Below are 18,250 nucleotides of genomic sequence, written 5' to 3' on the forward strand. Positions count from 1 at the left end.
TCACAAAGAGCTACCCACCTACCAAATATGAAGACAATTCGTCCAGGCATTCTTGAGTTATCGTCTTGAGGACACAATTCCTAGAAGATTCCTAGAATTCTTACAGACTGCACACAATACTCATTAGGCTCTTCTTTGTGGCGTCGCCCAAAACAGTGAATTCCGTTTATATTCCGACAATAATATGCCCAGTTTAAATGTGCTGACTAGAGGTCCTCGGAGTCATCTAAATATAAATCTCATATTTCAACATACAAATCTCGGACACATGGAAAGCACGATTCGGGTAATCAGGCGATATTATCGTCTAGGGCGCACTACTAGGATTAGACCAATCTGCGTGACGCGACCGAAAAGATTAGAGTAGATTTGAGTGGAACTCTGCAAAGGCTGGACTTTTCAGGAGGGGGTGGGGGTCATTCATATAGCGCTAGCCAATAAATCTGGGGCCAAGACTATCCATTTGTGTCTTATTTATGGGACTCTTTTACTATACGGTTAAATCAAATTCCGAGCCGGTGCCTAAAGGTTCTGGGTCGGAGTTCAAATGTCATGATCCGGTAATCCGCCGGAAGTGCGTGGTCGTCACACTGATTACTGCCCCAGATTGCTTGGTGGTGGTTTAGCTGTGCATAAGTGATCATAAATATTTTGAATCTTCTGAAAAGCCCGTGAGTTGTGGTATTTTTGGGCGCGGTGCAGTTGGTTCGCCATCGAAGCCTTTATTGTAATAGCCAAGGCAACGGCGATGCATTTTTTTTCGTCAAAAAGCAGCGTTTTTAATGCATTTTCACCGCATTTGCGTCATCGGAGATCGCGAAAAAATGACCACATGACTTTTTATTTTTATTTTATTTTTCAGCGACATCATTTACTTAGCTTTCTCAGCATGTATGCCGACTGACCCCAGGAAAACTCGTCTTGGGTCCAAAATTTACATTTTTCTATGGTTTCTATCAAACATAAAGAGACAGCAGACGATACCGATAAAAACATCGGAAAGCAGCCAGAAACCGCTTTTTGCCGATATGATTACATTTTCCGTCCTACTTTTCTTAGCGGAATTGTGGTAGCAGAACACAATTTTCGGCCTATGGGAATTTCTATAGTTAAGGGCCGCAAGGTGACTAGCCTCGACGCGGTAAAAATTATAGCGCGGTGCACTTGAGAAATACGAAAAACGAATATGTTTGATTTTAGGGTACAACCTACAAATAACTAAAAAAACTAAAACATTCTGTCGGCGTATCGGCTCCTCACGCCCACTTCGAAAAGCGCTCTGCGAGAGGTCACTAAACTGCAGCCGCCTGACCCCGTGAGGCTATTGCACAAGATGGCGCATTTATACACAAAGCGGAAAATGCCCACTATCCAAATCTTACAGTATAAAGCCCGACATATTTTTACACCACACAGCACAGTTTACACATGGATGCCTCTCACGTGCAGCTTTCTACCCAGTCTCCAAGAGTTTGGGCCGCACTACTTTCTGTACTCGCGTCATAGATTAAAACTGTGTTGTGCTACCTTGTAGCCCCCCGGGCTGGAGGTGGCGTCCTACAAACTCCGGTCCGATACCTAAAATGGACCGGTTAAAATGGCGGCTGGTTTGCAGCGAACTTACAGCGAACTGATGAGACGCAGAGGCCTGGGAACTGCGACTGCATGCAGCCGTGACTGAAAAACTCGCGAGACGGCAGGAAGCCAAGAGGCCGTGAAGCTAGCGACATCCAAAATTCGGGGCGCCATTGAAGCAAGATGATCGACGGAAGTTGTGTAATTTTCACCTACTGTTCAAACTAACGGCCCTCCCCCTCAGTTAGTATCAAACAGTCGCCAAGGCTGGAATCCAGAATGAACTTATGTTACGAAGGCTACTCAAGAGCGATCCTGGCCAGGTGATTTTTGTACAAACTTTCACAAAATTTATGATGACAGCCAATACGGTATATCTAGGTCTATGGAAGGATGGACTTGTTCACGCTTTCGTTTGAAGTTGTTGGGTGTGGAAATTTGTATTCAGATTTTGGGTAACGTTACAAGCTCTGCAAATTTTTCAATCTTTATCTGTTTTGGCTTACCAACTTCAACACGTTGTTGCTGTTGTCCTTGCTTTACGTTTATTTCTACGCTAGACATTGTCTCATGGTGCTGATCATCCGAATTGTCACATTTATCTACACAACGGTTATTTGTTTATTTATTTATTTATTCAATCTTCAAACATCTGGTTGGTCCCTTCAGCCATGAGCTGATTTCCAAGGGGGCTCAGAGTCACATAGAATAAAACAAGTGGGAAACACAGGAATAATCAACAATGTCACATTACTCACATAAGTCATAACTCAACTGAACACAATCATATGAAAGGAAATTAACATACCTAAGAATACATTACTGTCATTACAAAGTTTTACAATTGAAAACAATAATTCAGATGCGCCTTCTTGCCCATTATCTCTCAGATTTTAGCAGGAGTCATCCCGACTCCATGAATTAAACTAAAAGTTATCAAGGTATAAGTCCCTTCTTCATCATCATACAAACAGCAGTTCACTACATAATAGTACATTTGCATTCTCATGCTGAATTCATTGCCAAAATTGCAAGGTATATGTCCCTATTTGCACATCATAGTTACTGCATTCTCATTTATACAGATAGTGGTCAATACATTTGCATTCTTGCAAAAAGTACAAGGTATATGCCCCTCATAATGACAGTACAAGGTATATGTCCCTCATAATGACAATACAAACAAAAAATTGCAGAAAAGACAGCTGCTAAACATAACAAGGCACCTGTTTGCTGTCAACTTAGGCATGCTACCATACATCAATATCATTTGACAAAAAGATCCATTTGAAACAGGATTGCAAAGAACTTAAGCTTCTGTTTAAACCAGTATAAAGATTAGACATGAAAATGTAATCTACAACAGTACAAATATAACTGACTACATTGATTGCTTACAACTTGTCCAGGTTCTTAACAGCTAGGAATGTGACTAGGCGGTGAAGGAAGTTCCTCGGATTCATGTAGGACAGTTGTCCTTCAATACGTCTCAGACCTGAGTTTGCTTGCTCATTGATTTGACTGTTGATTGTCAGTATGTCAAATGATGCTTTGTACATGTCTAGGCAATACCCCTTGCTACAACCCTTGTGATTCTTAAAGTGCAGTCTGTCCACAAAGAAACGTGAGTTTTGGAAGAAGCCAGGGTCCCTGTTTAAGCAGTATGAGTGGAGCTGACATGCATTGTCATAGATGATTACGCTTGGTGCAGTGGAAAAACGGGATTTTAGGATCCGAAAAGGGTACTTGGGAGACTCTGGCTCTAACATTACTTCAAAGCCATAGCAAATGGCATGTTGGCAATACAAAGTGAATACTCCTGCCGTTAAAGTGGGATGTCCCCGTGACTCTTTCCGGCAGTCTGAAGTCCTTTCCTTTGCTCGTGTGTTTCGCACATCAGCAGTGAAGTATCCATCTCCATGGCGCCGCCATTGGGATGGAAAGAAGCTGTAGGTGAGTGAGTTAGGGGAGTCTGGCTGTGTGACTGCTGGGTAGTCTGTAAGGGAGAACACAAAAACATAAACATTAACCTCAATGTACTCAAGTAAATGAGCATGATTGAAAGTTTTCTCAAGTCAAGTTATTGGGTTACATATCAAAAGTAAGTCCAAACTACTGAAAATAATTTCATCAAGTTGGTATAGCCCTATTAGGACATTGGAGTTTTCTCTTTTCTCAACCACAGATCACCTACATCAGCGTTTTAACGGTTTAGCTTACTGTTATGGTAGTGTTACCTGATATGTCTGGTGACAATCCATCTTGATATGGAGCCATGACTTTTTCCACCAGGTCCAGCAGTACTGCCCTAACGTCTGCGGGAACATCTCCATCCGGTGCAACGCGATCAATGACGTCCGAAATGACAGGGGCCGTTTGTTGTAGCATACTGAGTTTCCTGAAAACAACACAAAGGCACCATGTTCAAAAGCAGTTCTTTTAGTACCCTACTAGTATATCAATTCCATTGGAGCTTCGAATTGTATGTATGCTTAACAACTTAAAAACAATGATGATTTTTTTCAAGCATTACAAAATAATTTATATCTATACAACACGCAGGCTGCAGGCACTTTGCGTCACAGATTAAATCTATCATACCCACTTCAGACATTAGATTGCTTTTCTCCCTGAGTACTTCAATATATACCGGAAATGTGAACATGGCGTTGCTGCTCATAACTTGAACCTTTTCACAAAGCAAGCTAACCTTTTGCAGGGTTAATGGGAGAGGTAGTACCATATGCATGATTCAAGATCCAGATTGCAAAGTGGTTTGAATTGGATTCTTTGTATTTCAGAGTTCCCCCTCCCCACTGTTAGCACCATAACTGTAATGCATACCCGTGGTTGACTGAGTCTTTGATGTTTAGCCCTTCTGCAATTTCTTTGATGATGGCCCTTGTAGCATCCTGTCCAGATCCTGCAACCTGCGTTGTGCCACATGCAGGGGTGTTTCTTGAAACCTGTATCAAGAAATCCCTACACAAAAATGAGATGATTTATTTGGTTAGATGCCAGAAGAACACCGAAGACAACTTTCACAACACTGTCAGTTCCTAGTATAGTTTTTCTTATTTTTTCTTTGTCCATTGCACCTAGTTCTTAGAGAAATATACAGGATGGCTACTGGCTTATAATTTTGTTTTTGTGAAAATTGTGTGCATTCACCTGTAAGTCTTTGGCGCCACGACGTCTTTCCTTTGGCCACCGCGAAGACGTCTGACTAGGTTGGACAGTGATGCATGTCCGCTGCTACACATCTCCCTTTCCATCTCCCTGCACTCATGCAGGGAAAGGGCCTTGCCAACTCCCGCAAAGCGTCGCAGTGCTACCCTTGTGGGATCACGTTTGATCACCACACGATCCTGATGTCTGCTTCCACTGTTGATGACAGGAGGCTAGGGAAATATCAAGGCAATGTTTGAGTTAATTTTAGTCTTCTTCCTGATAGATTGTTTAAGAAACAAGTGTACATTTGGAATGTTGAAAGTTATAATGAGTAACAATAAACTTTTTACTCTTTAGAATTGCAAAATTGAAGGCTTTTTCAACTAAAGGGAGAAATACTTACATCTGAATGCTGGACATCGTCCTGCAGCTCAGGTATCAGGTCCTTTCTGAAACCCAGTGTGATGCCATCCATGATGACGACTTCAGGTTGTGTACGGCATGTGGGGCACTGGAAAGATGTCGTCCAGTCGATGTTGAGTAGTCGTTCAAATGAGTTGTAGGCATAGAGGAAGGTGTTGTAGCTAGTAAGGTTTGTTTTTGACAGATTGTTTTCGCGCTGGCATGCTCTGTGGAAGCCTCTGAGGGGTGTCCGGTTCTCTATCATGAAATGCATGTACTTCGTTAGCATGTTGTAGGCGTACATTGCTTTGTTTGAAAAATTGAAGACAAGATCTTCCTGGCCATCGTATGGCAGTTTGCAGGTACAGTTGCCAGTGGTTGGCCTGAAGTACACAACCCTCTCACGTGTCTCCTTTGTGATTGGGTCGACGTAGTCGAGCACAGCACCTTCAGCATCGTGTATGGTGACACCGCGGTGTGTCACCCAGCCTTCCTTGACAGGATCTCTTGTGTCCCATGGATTTCCATGCTTGCATGTAGCATCCCAAATGGAGGGCACAAGATGCTCGGGATATTGGGCCAGGCCAGATCTCAGTTTGTCTTTTAGCTCCATCATCTCATCTGGCCATGTTGGGTAAGGGATGGGGCGGTACGACACTCCATCATGAGGCTTGGAGGTTGTTGCAGTGCGCTGCTCCTCTGGTAGTGGTACATCGTGTTTTCGGCAATAGTCTCTATAGCGGTGGACGTGGCAGCAGTTATGAATTTGCCGTGTACAACTGCGGCAGACTAATCTACTTTTGGGCCCTTCGTGAGTGACAAGTCCATAGCCAGTCCCTTCGACATACACTGCCACTATTCTTGGGTGTGTCTGCAGAACCTCTGGAGATGTAGAAGGCATCGCTTCCTCTTCATCATCATCATCATCTGAACCACTTTCATCCGCATCAGCAGACAAGTTGAGGGCTTCTATCAGTTCCTGCAGGCATCTGCTGTGGATGCAGTACCTTGCCCTCTCCCGTTTTGCAAACTCAGCTAATCTCTCTGATTTTACTGTTCGCAAACATGATGTCAGCAGTGCAGTTTGCATAGCAGCCTTTTTGCAGGTGCAGGCAAACAGAAATTCCTCAGAACCTGAAAAGAGTGATGGAATCTTGTTGAAAAGCTGAAGTGCTCATTGATTAAAGGATAAACCAACGAAGATAAGAACATAAATGAGCCTTTCATGAAGCAACTTGCAAAATATACTGACTCACCCTCGTACATACATACCAAGTATGTACAGGGCTCGAAACTCATTTTTGGAAATAGGTGCACTGGTGTACCCAACCAAAAGAATTAGGTGCACAGAAACAATTTTGGGTGCACCACAAGATAAAGTTGAATGTCAGCAAGACATAATTTCAAAGTTAAACAATCTTAAGAACTTAAATCTGTAATTCTGTTGTTAACTTCAAAATTTCAAAGAAGTAATACTATAACATCAAATAAAGTACAACTGTTTCAAAAGGTTATATTGCTTTTTCTGATACTTAGATTTCAAGAATATTCTGTATACTAGTGTACAAAGTACCTTTTCCCTACAGCCTACAAAAATATTCTTGAGTTATTATGTTCACAGACAGAAGGAAGGACATATACACAAATGAAATAACTTTTTTTGGGGGGGGGGACCTATGTCGCTTAGGCCATGTTGATTTGATGATATGAATGATGTCCTCTGATGACTTCAATCAAAGCCGATGAGAGCATGCAAATAAGTTTGGCTAAATAAGTTGCCTTCAATATGAAATCAAAGTGGTCAGGAAGCCTTCAAGGGTGAACAAAACTAAATACAGAGCATGGTATACCAAAAAAAAAGATTTTACATTTTTTTGTTATTTCAAAACCTCTTCTTTGACTTCCGCGCTATGACATTAGTATCCATTTTCCAAAAAATCTTATTTGTAATCTTCAGCATGCGACCATGTAAATATATTTTGCGAAACGTCTGGTTTTAAGATCAGGGTTTAATGGATACTGATGTCAAAGAATGGAAATATGGCAATGGTGATGACTAATGTCATACAACGCCTCTTTTCATATCACAAAACGTACTGATTTTGTTAACTTACTCCTCGTGTATTTCGAGCCCTGAACGAAGTTTCCAAAGTCTTCCAAGAAAATTGGAAGGTATCATATATATTGGTATACCATGTTCTGTAACTTAAGTACACTTAAATTTCATAATCAAATGAAGGCAACTTTTTTGGAATAACTTTTTTTTACACACTTGCACTAATTTTGCAGTGCCCGGTGGATGTCATCCATATGATCAAATCAGTATGGCCTAATGAAAAAAAAGTCTTTGGTATTCTTGCCTGCGCTACCCCAATGCCAAATTTCCTATCGTTTGGCCAAAAGATTGAGAAAAAGTTAAGTCCATTCAACCAAATGGTAGGAGAAGATAGAAGAAACTTGGTGATATATGTTGCCTATCCAAAGTATGACTGATGAAACTTTGTAAAATTGGTATCATGTTCCACATGTTACATGTAAACATGTTGTTGAGGTGAAGAAGTAAAGGTGGCCCTACCTGTGTCATCTTCAAACTGCCGACGTTCAATGATGCAGTATGTTCTCTTCAATATTCCATCCTCAGAGCAGTCAGCCACTGCAAAGTGGTCTCCTTGCATCAGTCTGAAGCACCTTTTGGTAGACGCCACGGACGACAGGTAACGGAGATCGGCTCGACTGATTGGGACATAGATGAAAGAACTTGTATCACACACAAAAGAGACGGTGAATGTCGTAGTTATGCGCACATTAAACTATTTGACCTTCTTCAACTCCCACTGACAAAAAAGGGGAGCAGTATGACGCCATACATACATACATACACGCCTGATATGTGGAGTCCTGATAACCCCCATGTAGGGACTTTGTCGTTATGTACCACATAGTGAATACACAAAATTATTGAAAAAGGAACCTAGTGATTGAAGTCTTAGAGAACAACAATAACATGGGTAAAACCCCCATATAGTGCCAGAAGTAACATTTCTAGTTATTGTCAGCATTTCTTGGCATCTATCTCTCTGTGGTTTTCACACAGCGACACAAAAATGGCCACAACCCATCACAGCGTAGTGAGACGTGATTACCTGATTAATTTTAATGCCCAACAACACGAAAATCCCCATGAAGACCCCCAAGCCAATAGTGTCCCTACAGTAGAAGCCACATAATGCACCTCGGATAAACGCACATTCCATTTAACTGCACGAAATCCCACCGGTTACCACTCATATCTGAACGGCTCATTGTCACCAGCGCCGGATAACTGCACAATTTTTTTCTTCAAAAATCCTCGACAAGTTAACTAAAAAGGTGAGCTAAAAATCCGCAAACGCGGTACAAATGAGCCGATAAGTGCCTGTGTAGAGTCACGATACCGCCAATATGTCAAATTGTTTTGACTATCAAAAGAAGGCGGTCGCCATTGATAATCATTCTTTTTTTCAAAAAGGAAAAAAAGGCAGCTACACACCGACTTTCAATTTGGAAATATAAAACTAAACTCTACTTTATTATTCTTTCATTTGATGCTATCAAGTTCTACCTCACCCCCTTTAAATAAATGAAATCTTCCTTGGTAACGGGGGATACCCCCCGACCCCTGTCTTTGTTCCAGCTTTCAATTTCTTTACATAGAGTCAATTCCATGTCACCGAGAGGGTTTTCAGATAATATTGCTAGTGAGTTCAAACAATTTTAGGTAAAAGACTATTCCAGTCTAAATGTTCTAAATTGTTCAAACAATCAAGAATGAAAGTTTGAACATGTTTTAACTTATAAATATATGTTGGAACTATTTGGAAAGTAATTACACAAATGTCTCTTTATTTAGAACAATTTTCAAACATCTATGCGATTTTTTCACTGTTTGAACATGTTGGAACAATTTGCATCATTTTCAAATGGTAGATTTGGGTTATTGCCCCCATAAAAGTAGGTGCTAATCGCACTCTATTGTCTGCCTCTGTATATTTTTAGATTTCACGTCTGGACCTTTATCTTGAGGCGTCTATGCATGGCACCCAGGCCTAATCCCATATACTTTGAAGGGATGTGTGAATTGCCCTGTTCCCATCCCACTGACCCAGTTATACCATGTTGTTATAATGTTGGAACATATAGGAACAAATGATCAACCTATTTTCCAACAGTTTCGAAAATAATACAAATAACATGTGCAATGTTAGAAATTTGTCTAACATGTTGGAACACAGCAGAAACTATTTAGAACATCACATGAATGTTGGAAATTGTTCTAAACAGTCACTTACCTCCCTTAGATTGTTACAAAGGTTTTGCAAATGTTAGAACAAAAGGCAACAAACACCCTCTCGGTAATGTGGAATCGACTCTATATAGCCAAGCTATTGATGTTTTCCTCCTACAACAATGTGAAAATCCACCATTAAGAACAAAGATGGCCGTTGCCATGATAACCAGCAGTCAACTGTTACAAAATACTTTTGTAAGTGCCAGACAGGTTTCTTGCAGAATAAAAAGTTAGACAAAGGTCCTTTTCATATCAATCACCAAGCTGCACAGCATGTTTATTTCACTTACAATTCTGTAGTTGCAATTCTGCTACAATGACTTTGGGTCTCTGTATCCCGCCCCATTGAGAACCCAAACTTCTTTTTGATATGATATTTATAAAGATCTAAGCTAGAGCTGTGGGAGATATTGCTCGCTAAAAGAGATATTGCCCGCTAAAATGTCAAGAAAATGGCTTTTTTGTCAATTTTGAGAATTTACAAAAACAGGTTATCTTTAAACGTTTCTTGCACCTCACTGCCAAAACATATCGAGCAAAACTTGACGTCATTCAATTAGTTAAGATATGGATAATAACATATGTAAGAGACAACAAAATATCTGTTCATCTGTGGGAGTTACAGTCGATAGGCGAAAGATGGGCCATTTTGAGTGAGAGAAAGGCCTTCACAAGACAAAAATTCGCCATTTAAAAAAAAAAACACCGTCCCAAAACTTTACTATTTTTGTATAGGTGTAGGCCAAGGCCCTAACACCACACAAAATCTAAGAAAACTTTTTTTTTACTTTGGCCACTTTTTTCTCATTTTGCTTGTTTTTTTACAGACAATTGTTCTGAATAGTATAAAATCTACGAAGGCTGTTAGAATCTATGACTTACAAAGCATATTAAAGTACAAGATATTTGGTTTCATTGGTTGTAAGCAGAGCATACGAGTTGAATAGGATTCCCCAAGTGTACATCGGAAGTAGAATATTTTTTCCGGTAAATGATTACCTGTCTAAACCAAGGGCGTCTCGACCTGGTCGCCAAAAATGGTACTAAGACACAATGCACCATTACGCTCTGCTCGTTTTACAAGTAGTACTTGTAAAATTATATCACTTTACATGCTAACAAACCTTGTGACTCTAATCTAACATATTAGTCAATCGATCGATTTTCTGGGGTCTCGTTCAGTGTGTAATGAACAAACACTTACCATGTAGCAAGGTCCAAAGCTGTTCCAGTGTCCGGCAAGGTGGTGACTGTTTCAGAATGCAGGTTACGCATTCCTGTGGTAATCTCTGTGACACCTTCTAGTCCTTCATGTTGAGGACTGACGACGTCTTCACGATCAGGTCGACGACGGGAAGACCTAGCTACTCTAGGTGCTGCTGGTGGCGAACTGATGCGTGGCCCCGGGCCCTGAGTCGAAGGTCGCCGAGACGTCGACATTCTTGACAACGAACTGACTTGAGAAATGAGGCTTTGTCAGAACGAAGCTGTGATTTATATAGTGCTCAGCGGCACATGCTCAGTGTATAATTTGCATATTTGTCGGCAAGTTCAATGTTCAAGCATGTTCTGTGTTTAAAAAGAACTGCGAAAATGCGAACAATACTGTCGGATGATGTCTGGAAATGTGAGAAAAACTGATTTGATAATTACACGTACAGTATCATCTGTCGGGTACTGGTGTCTGAAAAAGGTGTCGAGACCAAGTCGTAATGTATGAAAAGGTGTTAAACTGCAAAGAAGACCGTCTCTATTGAAAATCACGTTGATTGGTGACGCGCCAGTAGTGGAGCGGCGGTAACGCTTATTTCAAAATCGCCACCAAGTATGAAAAGGTGTTAAACGGCTAAAGAAAAACAAAGAAGACCGTCTCTATTGAAAAACTAATCTCTCCTAACCAGGCTGGTTTTCGGAAAAACTTTGGTACAAACGACAACCTATTTGTTATGGACTCCTTGATTGGCAAATATATATCCGGTAATAAACGGCTTTACGCCTGTTTCATAGATTTTAGAAAAGCGTTTGACTCCGTTTGGCGCGAGGGGCTCAGATTCAAACTACTAACTCGGGAATAGGGGGGAACTTTTACAACGTAATTAAATGTATGTACAAAAAACCCCAACACTTGCGTCAAAACGCATTCCGGCCTAACACCACCTTTCGTCACTAATAAGGGTGTTAGTATTTAGTACCAGTAGACTATTGTTACAACAAAGTCAGACACAGTCTACTGACACATGTATGTTTTTCCCTATGTTTTTTACCATGTATTTGCAATTAGCCCACGGGCATGAGCTTGCAATAAACTTCTTTTTATAATCCGTTATGCATGACTGCAATACTTCAGGTAGATACGGGGTATAAAGCTTTCCTAATAGTTGTGACTAGAAAGTAGAAACGTCGATACTTTCTTTACAGAAAAACCTTTCACAAGTTTCTTCCTGAAGACTGTTTTTCCTGTACGTAGATTTACTTTCTGTCCACAATAAAAGAGTTCTTGAACATCTAAAAATGAAAAATGTTTGTATACACGTAATCATGTGCCGACAATCAGACAATACTGTCTGTAAAGGTGAGAATTTCGGCGGTGAGTAAATTATACTGTGAAATATGGACAATGCATGTGTAATGTGTGCAAGACGATAATAGGTGTCGCTGTTTTGTGTGTGCTGAAATATATTGTTAATAGTGGACAATAGAGTCTGGAAATGTGAGAAACATGCGTGATCGCTGTTTTCTGCCGCCAAAATATATTGTAATGAAAAAATCACACAAACTCTGAATACACACTTTCAGGAGGTTAAAAAACACTAATTTCTCTGCATGTGGAAAACAGGCAAAGCCGTGTCTAGCTAATATGAGGGCCCGTGTATCAAAGCCGCCGTCAACTGTGTGCCCATAGGGTGCAAATATGTTATACCCCCGTACTAAACATTTCCCTTTTAACTTTTATCATGTCCTATTGATACATGTATATCCTATCTTGTTACCATTAAAAGTGAACTGGGTACGTCTCCGATAGCTACCAAATATTACCGATTGACGTATTTTTTATTTGCCGTGCACCAAGGGAACGTAATAAGTTTTCCCGGCCCGCCGAGCGAACGTACGAAATCATAGAAAAGCATACGTCTCCGAAAGCTTCCAAATATTGTCTGCACTCAAATTTTTAAAACTTTACAATTCTATTCTTGTTTTAACCTTCTTGGTAAGACAATTTAAATAACTCATTCAGTTTGCACCATCGGCTTTATTTCACACGATCAAACTTGATCTGTATTCTTGTAGTCTGTCTGAAATATTTATTGTTATGATAATGTCCATGCAAGGTTTAAATTTGCAGCGAACTTTACTAGAATCATTCGCTGAACAGAATTTCCATCCGTTGACATCACAAGCTTGAGCATGGCCAACCTCCAGAAGATTAAGAGGAAACTTGAAAAGATTAATGCAAAATGCGAGAAGAATGGTGTAGCGTTTGGCTACATCCTAGGTCATCGGGATATGGCTATTGCCGCTTTTGGAACGTCGGTTGTCAGGGACCACCTGTCAAAGGTAAATACAGTACATAAATTTTATCTACAGTAACGTATGAAAATGCATAACAATATCCAGACGATAGTATTTGATGTACATCACTGAGGTGTTTGACTTCTTGGGAAGCAATGGCTAATGAATTTAGTTTGAATATATGTTTGCTCCGAGTTATCACTAGGTCCTCAGCCAGGGGAGGGGGGCAACTGTGGGAGAGGAGTGACTTGGGCGAAACCTCTAGAAATTAGAAATTATTTACACCAAGCACTTAATTGCATGTCATGATTAATCTAATGTCTCAAACGATTTTTTCTAGACAGTAGATGCCATTAGTGTGGACCCCAGAATGCGCCGGTTCGTTACATCCGGCAGGGAACCTACCGAGGCGACAATCCGTCCCGCGAAGGTCGTCCTGCCAAGGTTGAAGGCAACGTGGCGGACAAACAAAGAAGCCAGAGAGGTGATTATTTTCATTTTCCAATGTCTAGTTAATTGCCCAAAGAACATTTTTTTCACTGCGCTTACCGTCAAATTGCTAGTATGTCCGTATGGAGTCGACCACAATAGCCGATCGACGTGTCAACAAATGAGTCTTCATTGATTTAAAAGATAATCTATGCCGTATTGTACGTTTAGAGTAAATAACAGACAATTTCGTTATTATTTCGTATATGCGCCTGTTGCACAGATACATATGATGCATGTTAAGTCATATTTTACTTGTTTTAAACGTTTGACGTTCATTTTGTTGCATCAGACTATCAGCGTGATGCTGACCGCCCACTTCGGTCACAAGGGGTACCATTTCCGAAAGGCGGAACTCAGACCCGCCTTCTGGCCCGAACAGCTACAGTGGAAGCCCCCGTATCTAATGCCTGAGTGGTATAAAGGTATGTGTTATTTTTGTAAAGAAGAAGAAGAAATGTTCAACCATCAATTTCTTGAAAGACTCATTCGTATTTATAATACTAGTATGTATTTCAGTTCCTGACGGCGACACCTGTCTTAGTTGGCTATCTCGCAATCGTTATGTTAAAAATGATCAATGACATGTAAACAACGATGAGAACTGGGCTATTCTCACCACAGTAGTCTGACGTCTCAAATGAAGCCGCACAAATGAAGCCGTGAGCTCGAAATATACGTCATACTCAGAGTGTCGTTTTATAAGGCGTACGAAATGATTCAAGAGGAAATGATTTAAGATCTATTTCAAATTGTGGATTTATACCAGCTCTTTATAGGTATGAATTTGCCGAGCGTAATAGTTTTGATACGCGAACATTGCTAGTCCGTACATAAGTTATTTGTAGGAAGACGATCGTAGCGGTAATCATGTTCTTTTTAATTCTCAGAAAACACCACTCCCAAAGATAGAAACTGGACAAGGGACGGGCTGGTGCCCATCATAGAGGCGGGTTACCGCTACTATGGGTACGACCCGAATGTCCACATCGAGGCCGCCCAGACAAGCGACACCCCCAGCACAGCCACGGGCGCCGACCCTGACACCATGGAGGAGGGGCTCTCGCGGCCGGCTGCCCCAACCGACCGGAACAGCGACACCCCCAGCACAGCCACGGGCGCCGACCCTGACACCATGGAGGAGGGGCTCTCGCGGCCGGCTGCCCCAACCGACCGGAACAGCGACACCCCCAGCACAGCCACGGGCGCCGACCCTGACACCATGGAGGAGGGGCTCTCGCGGCCGGCTGCCCCAACCGACCGGAACAGCGACACCCCCAGCACAGCCACGGGCGCCGACCCTGACACCATGGAGGAGGGGCTCTCGCGGCCGGCTGCCCCAACCGACCGGAACAGCGACACCCCCAGCACAGCCACGGGCGCCGACCCTGACACCATGGAGGAGGGGCTCTCGCGGCCGGCTGCCCCAACCGACCGGAACAGCGACACCCCCAGCACAGCCACGGGCGCCGACCCTGACACCATGGAGGAGGGGCTCTCGCGGCCAATTGCCCCAACCGACCGGAACAGTCTCAGCCCGAGCCCCAGCCCGAGCCCGATTCGAGGCCCCAGCGCGAGCCGAAGACCGAGCCCGAGGACATCCACTCCCACGAGCCCCGGAATGCAACCTCCCTTGGGCTCCATCATTTCTGAAGATAGGAGCCTGGGGGGTTGGGTGCCAAGCACAGCTGTTGTCGCCAAGCGGATGGCCTTCACCCCTTGCCCAGAGGCAGAGGACACAACGCCACCAACAAAAAGGCGACAGCTACCATACCAGGAGCCTAACGAGTGAGTCCATTTTTCTGTCATGCCTGTGTTGTGATATACTTAATATGCAAAATTCTCGCCACTTTTCAATTATCCAAAAGAAGCCGAACCCAATCTTTATCTGTCCGTCCACTCTGTGTTACATATACATATACATTTACATGTACTTGCAATTCAGCTCTGCAATTAGTCTACGGGCAGTAATTTGCAATAAACTTTCATTATGTGCTCGACAAAACCGTACCAAACTTACAACTTACAGGTACTTTATAATCAAAAGGCTCCACACCTACATTGCTCATGGGAATAACAACATTTTCAAATATCATTCTCGGTCATTTTCCCCTTAAACGTGTTGTGTTTAATTAGACAGAACTGTAAGCATTTCCCTTTTCTTCTCAGGACTGTGTTGTGGGATGGCGCTGCCACCAAGACAAGCGTGAGGACACCCGAATACAAGCCGGTCTCTAGTATCGCAGCAAGGAAGAAGGAGAAGAAAAGTCGTTCCAAAAGGACACGGGCCGGTAGGATCGTTAAAAAAAAGAAAAACTACACCCCTTCCATTGCATGAATCACTTCCCGTCCCTTCCAAAAAAATTTTTTTTTTTGTGTTTAAATACTTAGCATTTATTGCCCGTGTGTATTTTTTGGTAAAGTTAGGCACTTAGGCAAACAGGTATACTGGTATATTTTTAGTGTAATGTATTTCGGTGTAAAGTATTTTAGTGTAAAGTATCTCAGTATTTTAGTGTAAATTGTTTTAGTGGTTAGTGTTTTTAGTGTAATGCATAATGTAACGGATTTTGTATTTTACAGCGTAGTTTTCTCCCTATAACTATTGGTATGTTAATTTACAATTACTGTTGGTATGTTGATTTATGATAGATATCCTATACTATAGCTAACTACAATTGTATTGGTAATGTAAGGCATTGTGAGTTTCATATTTCATTCCCAAGTTGTTAACTATGTTTTTTGATAGACCTTCTTGTTATGCAAGAAATAAAATCTGATCTGTAAGATTCCCTTGCTGTCTTGTTCAATCTCACAATTTATTTTTTAAAGAACGTAAGGAAGACATCCTTCGAAGTCATATACGTAGTCAAATGTAGATACAGCTCTCTAAGCAACAATACAACGATTACCTACCCTCCAGTCCGTATTCTGACGTAAGAGGCTTATGCGGAAAATAAAAGGAAACACTGCAAGAACTGCTATATATATATCCAAAAGAATCTGCATTCCGTACCGTCCATAGATCACTATGAAAGGCCTTGCATCAAAATATAGACGCCTAGCAAATCTGTGGTGTCAAAATCCTTACACAAATATCCGAAAACACGTCATCTTGTGTGTAAATGATCACGTACCAAATTCTATACGCTCAGTAAATCCGTCCGTATGAAAATCCGTACTTATACACATCGCATCTGTCCTTTCATTCTAATCCCAAACCCGCTTACTAGAACATCACATTATTCCACGTATGGAAATCTAGACGGCAGGCAAATTTAGAAGATTAAATGAGCACGTATCAAATTCTATACGCTCAGGAAATCCTCGCGTACAAAAACACATACCTATGTAATCAAGTGTGCATGTGTTTTCTCTCAAACCGACTATAAAGAACGCCACAGCGGGTACATTATGCACGATTTATACATCGCATATGTCCAATGAAAGATCTACAAGCCCGTAAACGGGAGAATTCCCAAACTAATACATCGCACCTGTCCACGTATGAAAAATCTATACGCCCAACAAATTTTGAATTTCCCAAACTAATAATACTAGAACACTAGAAAGGCCGCCATTTGCCCCTGAGCAAATACAGCACGTTTAGCCATACTCCTCCCCATGCAAGAAGTGTGCTGTCCCAAAATAACACCTGGGCAAATCGAAATATTAACTGCATGTAGAAAGTCAATATTTGCGAGAGCATCATACTTCGCCAATCTCCCTCCCGATGCATAAATTGACTGTTCCAAAATCACCCGTGCAAAACAATTCTCTCTACAAGTTCTGCGAGACCCCAAGAGCTTCTTACTGCAAAGTCTTACTGCAAAGTCTTCCTGCAATATGACCTCAGGTAACCTAAATAGAACACGTGTTCTTTGGCCAGTAGCAAATGGAACGCGGGGATCCTTAGATAGAACATGGATTCTTTGGCCAGCAGCAAATAGAACATGGAACGGGGATACCACTTTTGGCCTGTTTTTGGTCTGAAATGGGTCCAAAAGTCCCCAAAATGAAGCATTTTGAAGTGATGTACACCAGAATTGTGATTGAAATCCTGTAGGGACATGTTCAAGGCGCCCTTGTACCGAATGTCAGGTCATTTGCTTGTAAAACCAGGCCACAGGAGACCAAATTGTAATTTTTGCCTAAAAATGCCCCAAAAAACCTCCATAAAAATGATTTTCAGGCCTGTTTCAAAAAAATGAAAAAAATCGCATGAGGGTATTTGCCTTCTTTACCTCCATGCCAAATTTCAGGTCGGTTGATTAAAGAATGGCAGAGTTGAATCAATTTGAAGATTTGGCAGAAGAAGGAGAGGAAGAAGAAGAAGAACGTGAACAAAAACAATATGTTGAGCCATACTAGGTATGGCTAAACATAATAACGAGCTGAACATAACATCAGTCCGCGTATGAGAATCTATACACCCAACAAATCAGTGTTGACATTCCCAGCTCGAAATTCCAGCATAATACAAGAACCTCATACAAGTACTCGCCTCTGTCCGCCTATGAAAATCTACACGCCCAACAAACGTAGAATCCAAAATATATCGCATATGTTCACGCATACTTGGCAAGCTCCGGCAAAAAATTACTTTCACGTCCAGTAAATGATGACGTATGAAATTTCATACGTCGCCCACAAAATCCGTACACATGACAAATCCGTACACATGAAATTGTATACGCGTCATAGCATCATTTCTTGAACGTATCATTTCTTGTCTATGCGTCTATTAATTTTACAAAAGTTAACTTACGAAATGAC

General features: G+C 41.6%; 3 protein-coding genes across 4 annotated transcripts in view; 1 reads left to right on the forward strand and 2 right to left on the reverse strand.

The window, feature by feature from the left end:
* The window catches only part of LOC136442619 (E3 ubiquitin-protein ligase TRIM45-like), a 55,713-nt gene that overhangs the window by 20,941 nt on the left and 16,522 nt on the right, over nucleotides 1–18,250 (reverse strand). The window lies entirely within an intron of this gene.
* On the forward strand, nucleotides 1,483–16,263 carry LOC136441309 (proteoglycan 4-like). 2 transcript variants are annotated; one of them, XM_066437521.1, is made up of 5 exons: nucleotides 1,483–1,898; nucleotides 13,326–13,469; nucleotides 13,767–13,899; nucleotides 14,365–15,262; nucleotides 15,644–16,263. In XM_066437521.1, the coding sequence occupies exons 1-5, from the start codon at nucleotides 1,863–1,865 to the stop codon at nucleotides 15,810–15,812; spliced, it is 1,380 nt and encodes a 459-aa protein (XP_066293618.1). In that variant the 5' UTR covers nucleotides 1,483–1,862; the 3' UTR covers nucleotides 15,813–16,263. The 2 variants fall into 2 exon arrangements, with proteins under 2 accessions (XP_066293618.1, XP_066293616.1); XM_066437519.1 differs by lacking the exon at nucleotides 1,483–1,898 and adding an exon at nucleotides 12,771–13,030.
* Nucleotides 2,189–10,934, reverse strand: LOC136441308 (uncharacterized). Its single transcript, XM_066437518.1, has 7 exons — nucleotides 10,680–10,934; nucleotides 7,724–7,881; nucleotides 5,150–6,282; nucleotides 4,747–4,976; nucleotides 4,420–4,557; nucleotides 3,813–3,973; nucleotides 2,189–3,571 (listed from the first exon to the last, which is right to left on the reverse strand). Exons 1-7 carry the CDS (start codon nucleotides 10,913–10,915, stop codon nucleotides 2,970–2,972), a joined length of 2,658 nt encoding a protein of 885 aa, XP_066293615.1. The 5' UTR covers nucleotides 10,916–10,934; the 3' UTR covers nucleotides 2,189–2,969.

The sequence above is a fragment of the Branchiostoma lanceolatum genome, chromosome 9 (genome assembly GCF_035083965.1).
Source record: "Branchiostoma lanceolatum isolate klBraLanc5 chromosome 9, klBraLanc5.hap2, whole genome shotgun sequence".
Lineage (NCBI taxonomy): Eukaryota > Metazoa > Chordata > Leptocardii > Amphioxiformes > Branchiostomatidae > Branchiostoma > Branchiostoma lanceolatum.

What these genes read in the sequence shown, in the direction of transcription:
- LOC136441308 (XM_066437518.1), bottom strand. Translation starts at nt 10,915, where the DNA reads ATGTCGACGTCTCGGCGACCTTCGACTCAGGGCCCGGGGCCACGCATC. An exon ending in ACGATGTCCAGCATTCAGAT is followed by an intron (nt 4,977 to 5,149) that starts GTAAGTATTTCT and finishes ATATTTCCCTAG; the next exon opens with CCTCCTGTCATCAACAGTGG. An exon ending in ATTGTCACCAGACATATCAG is followed by an intron (nt 3,572 to 3,812) that starts GTAACACTACCA and finishes TCTCCCTTACAG; the next exon opens with ACTACCCAGCAGTCACACAG.
- LOC136441309 (XM_066437519.1), top strand. Translation starts at nt 12,881, where the DNA reads ATGGCCAACCTCCAGAAGATTAAGAGGAAACTTGAAAAGATTAATGCA. An exon ending in AATGCCTGAGTGGTATAAAG is followed by an intron (nt 13,900 to 14,364) that starts GTATGTGTTATT and finishes TTTAATTCTCAG; the next exon opens with AAAACACCACTCCCAAAGAT. An exon ending in CCATACCAGGAGCCTAACGA is followed by an intron (nt 15,263 to 15,643) that starts GTGAGTCCATTT and finishes TTTTCTTCTCAG; the next exon opens with GACTGTGTTGTGGGATGGCG.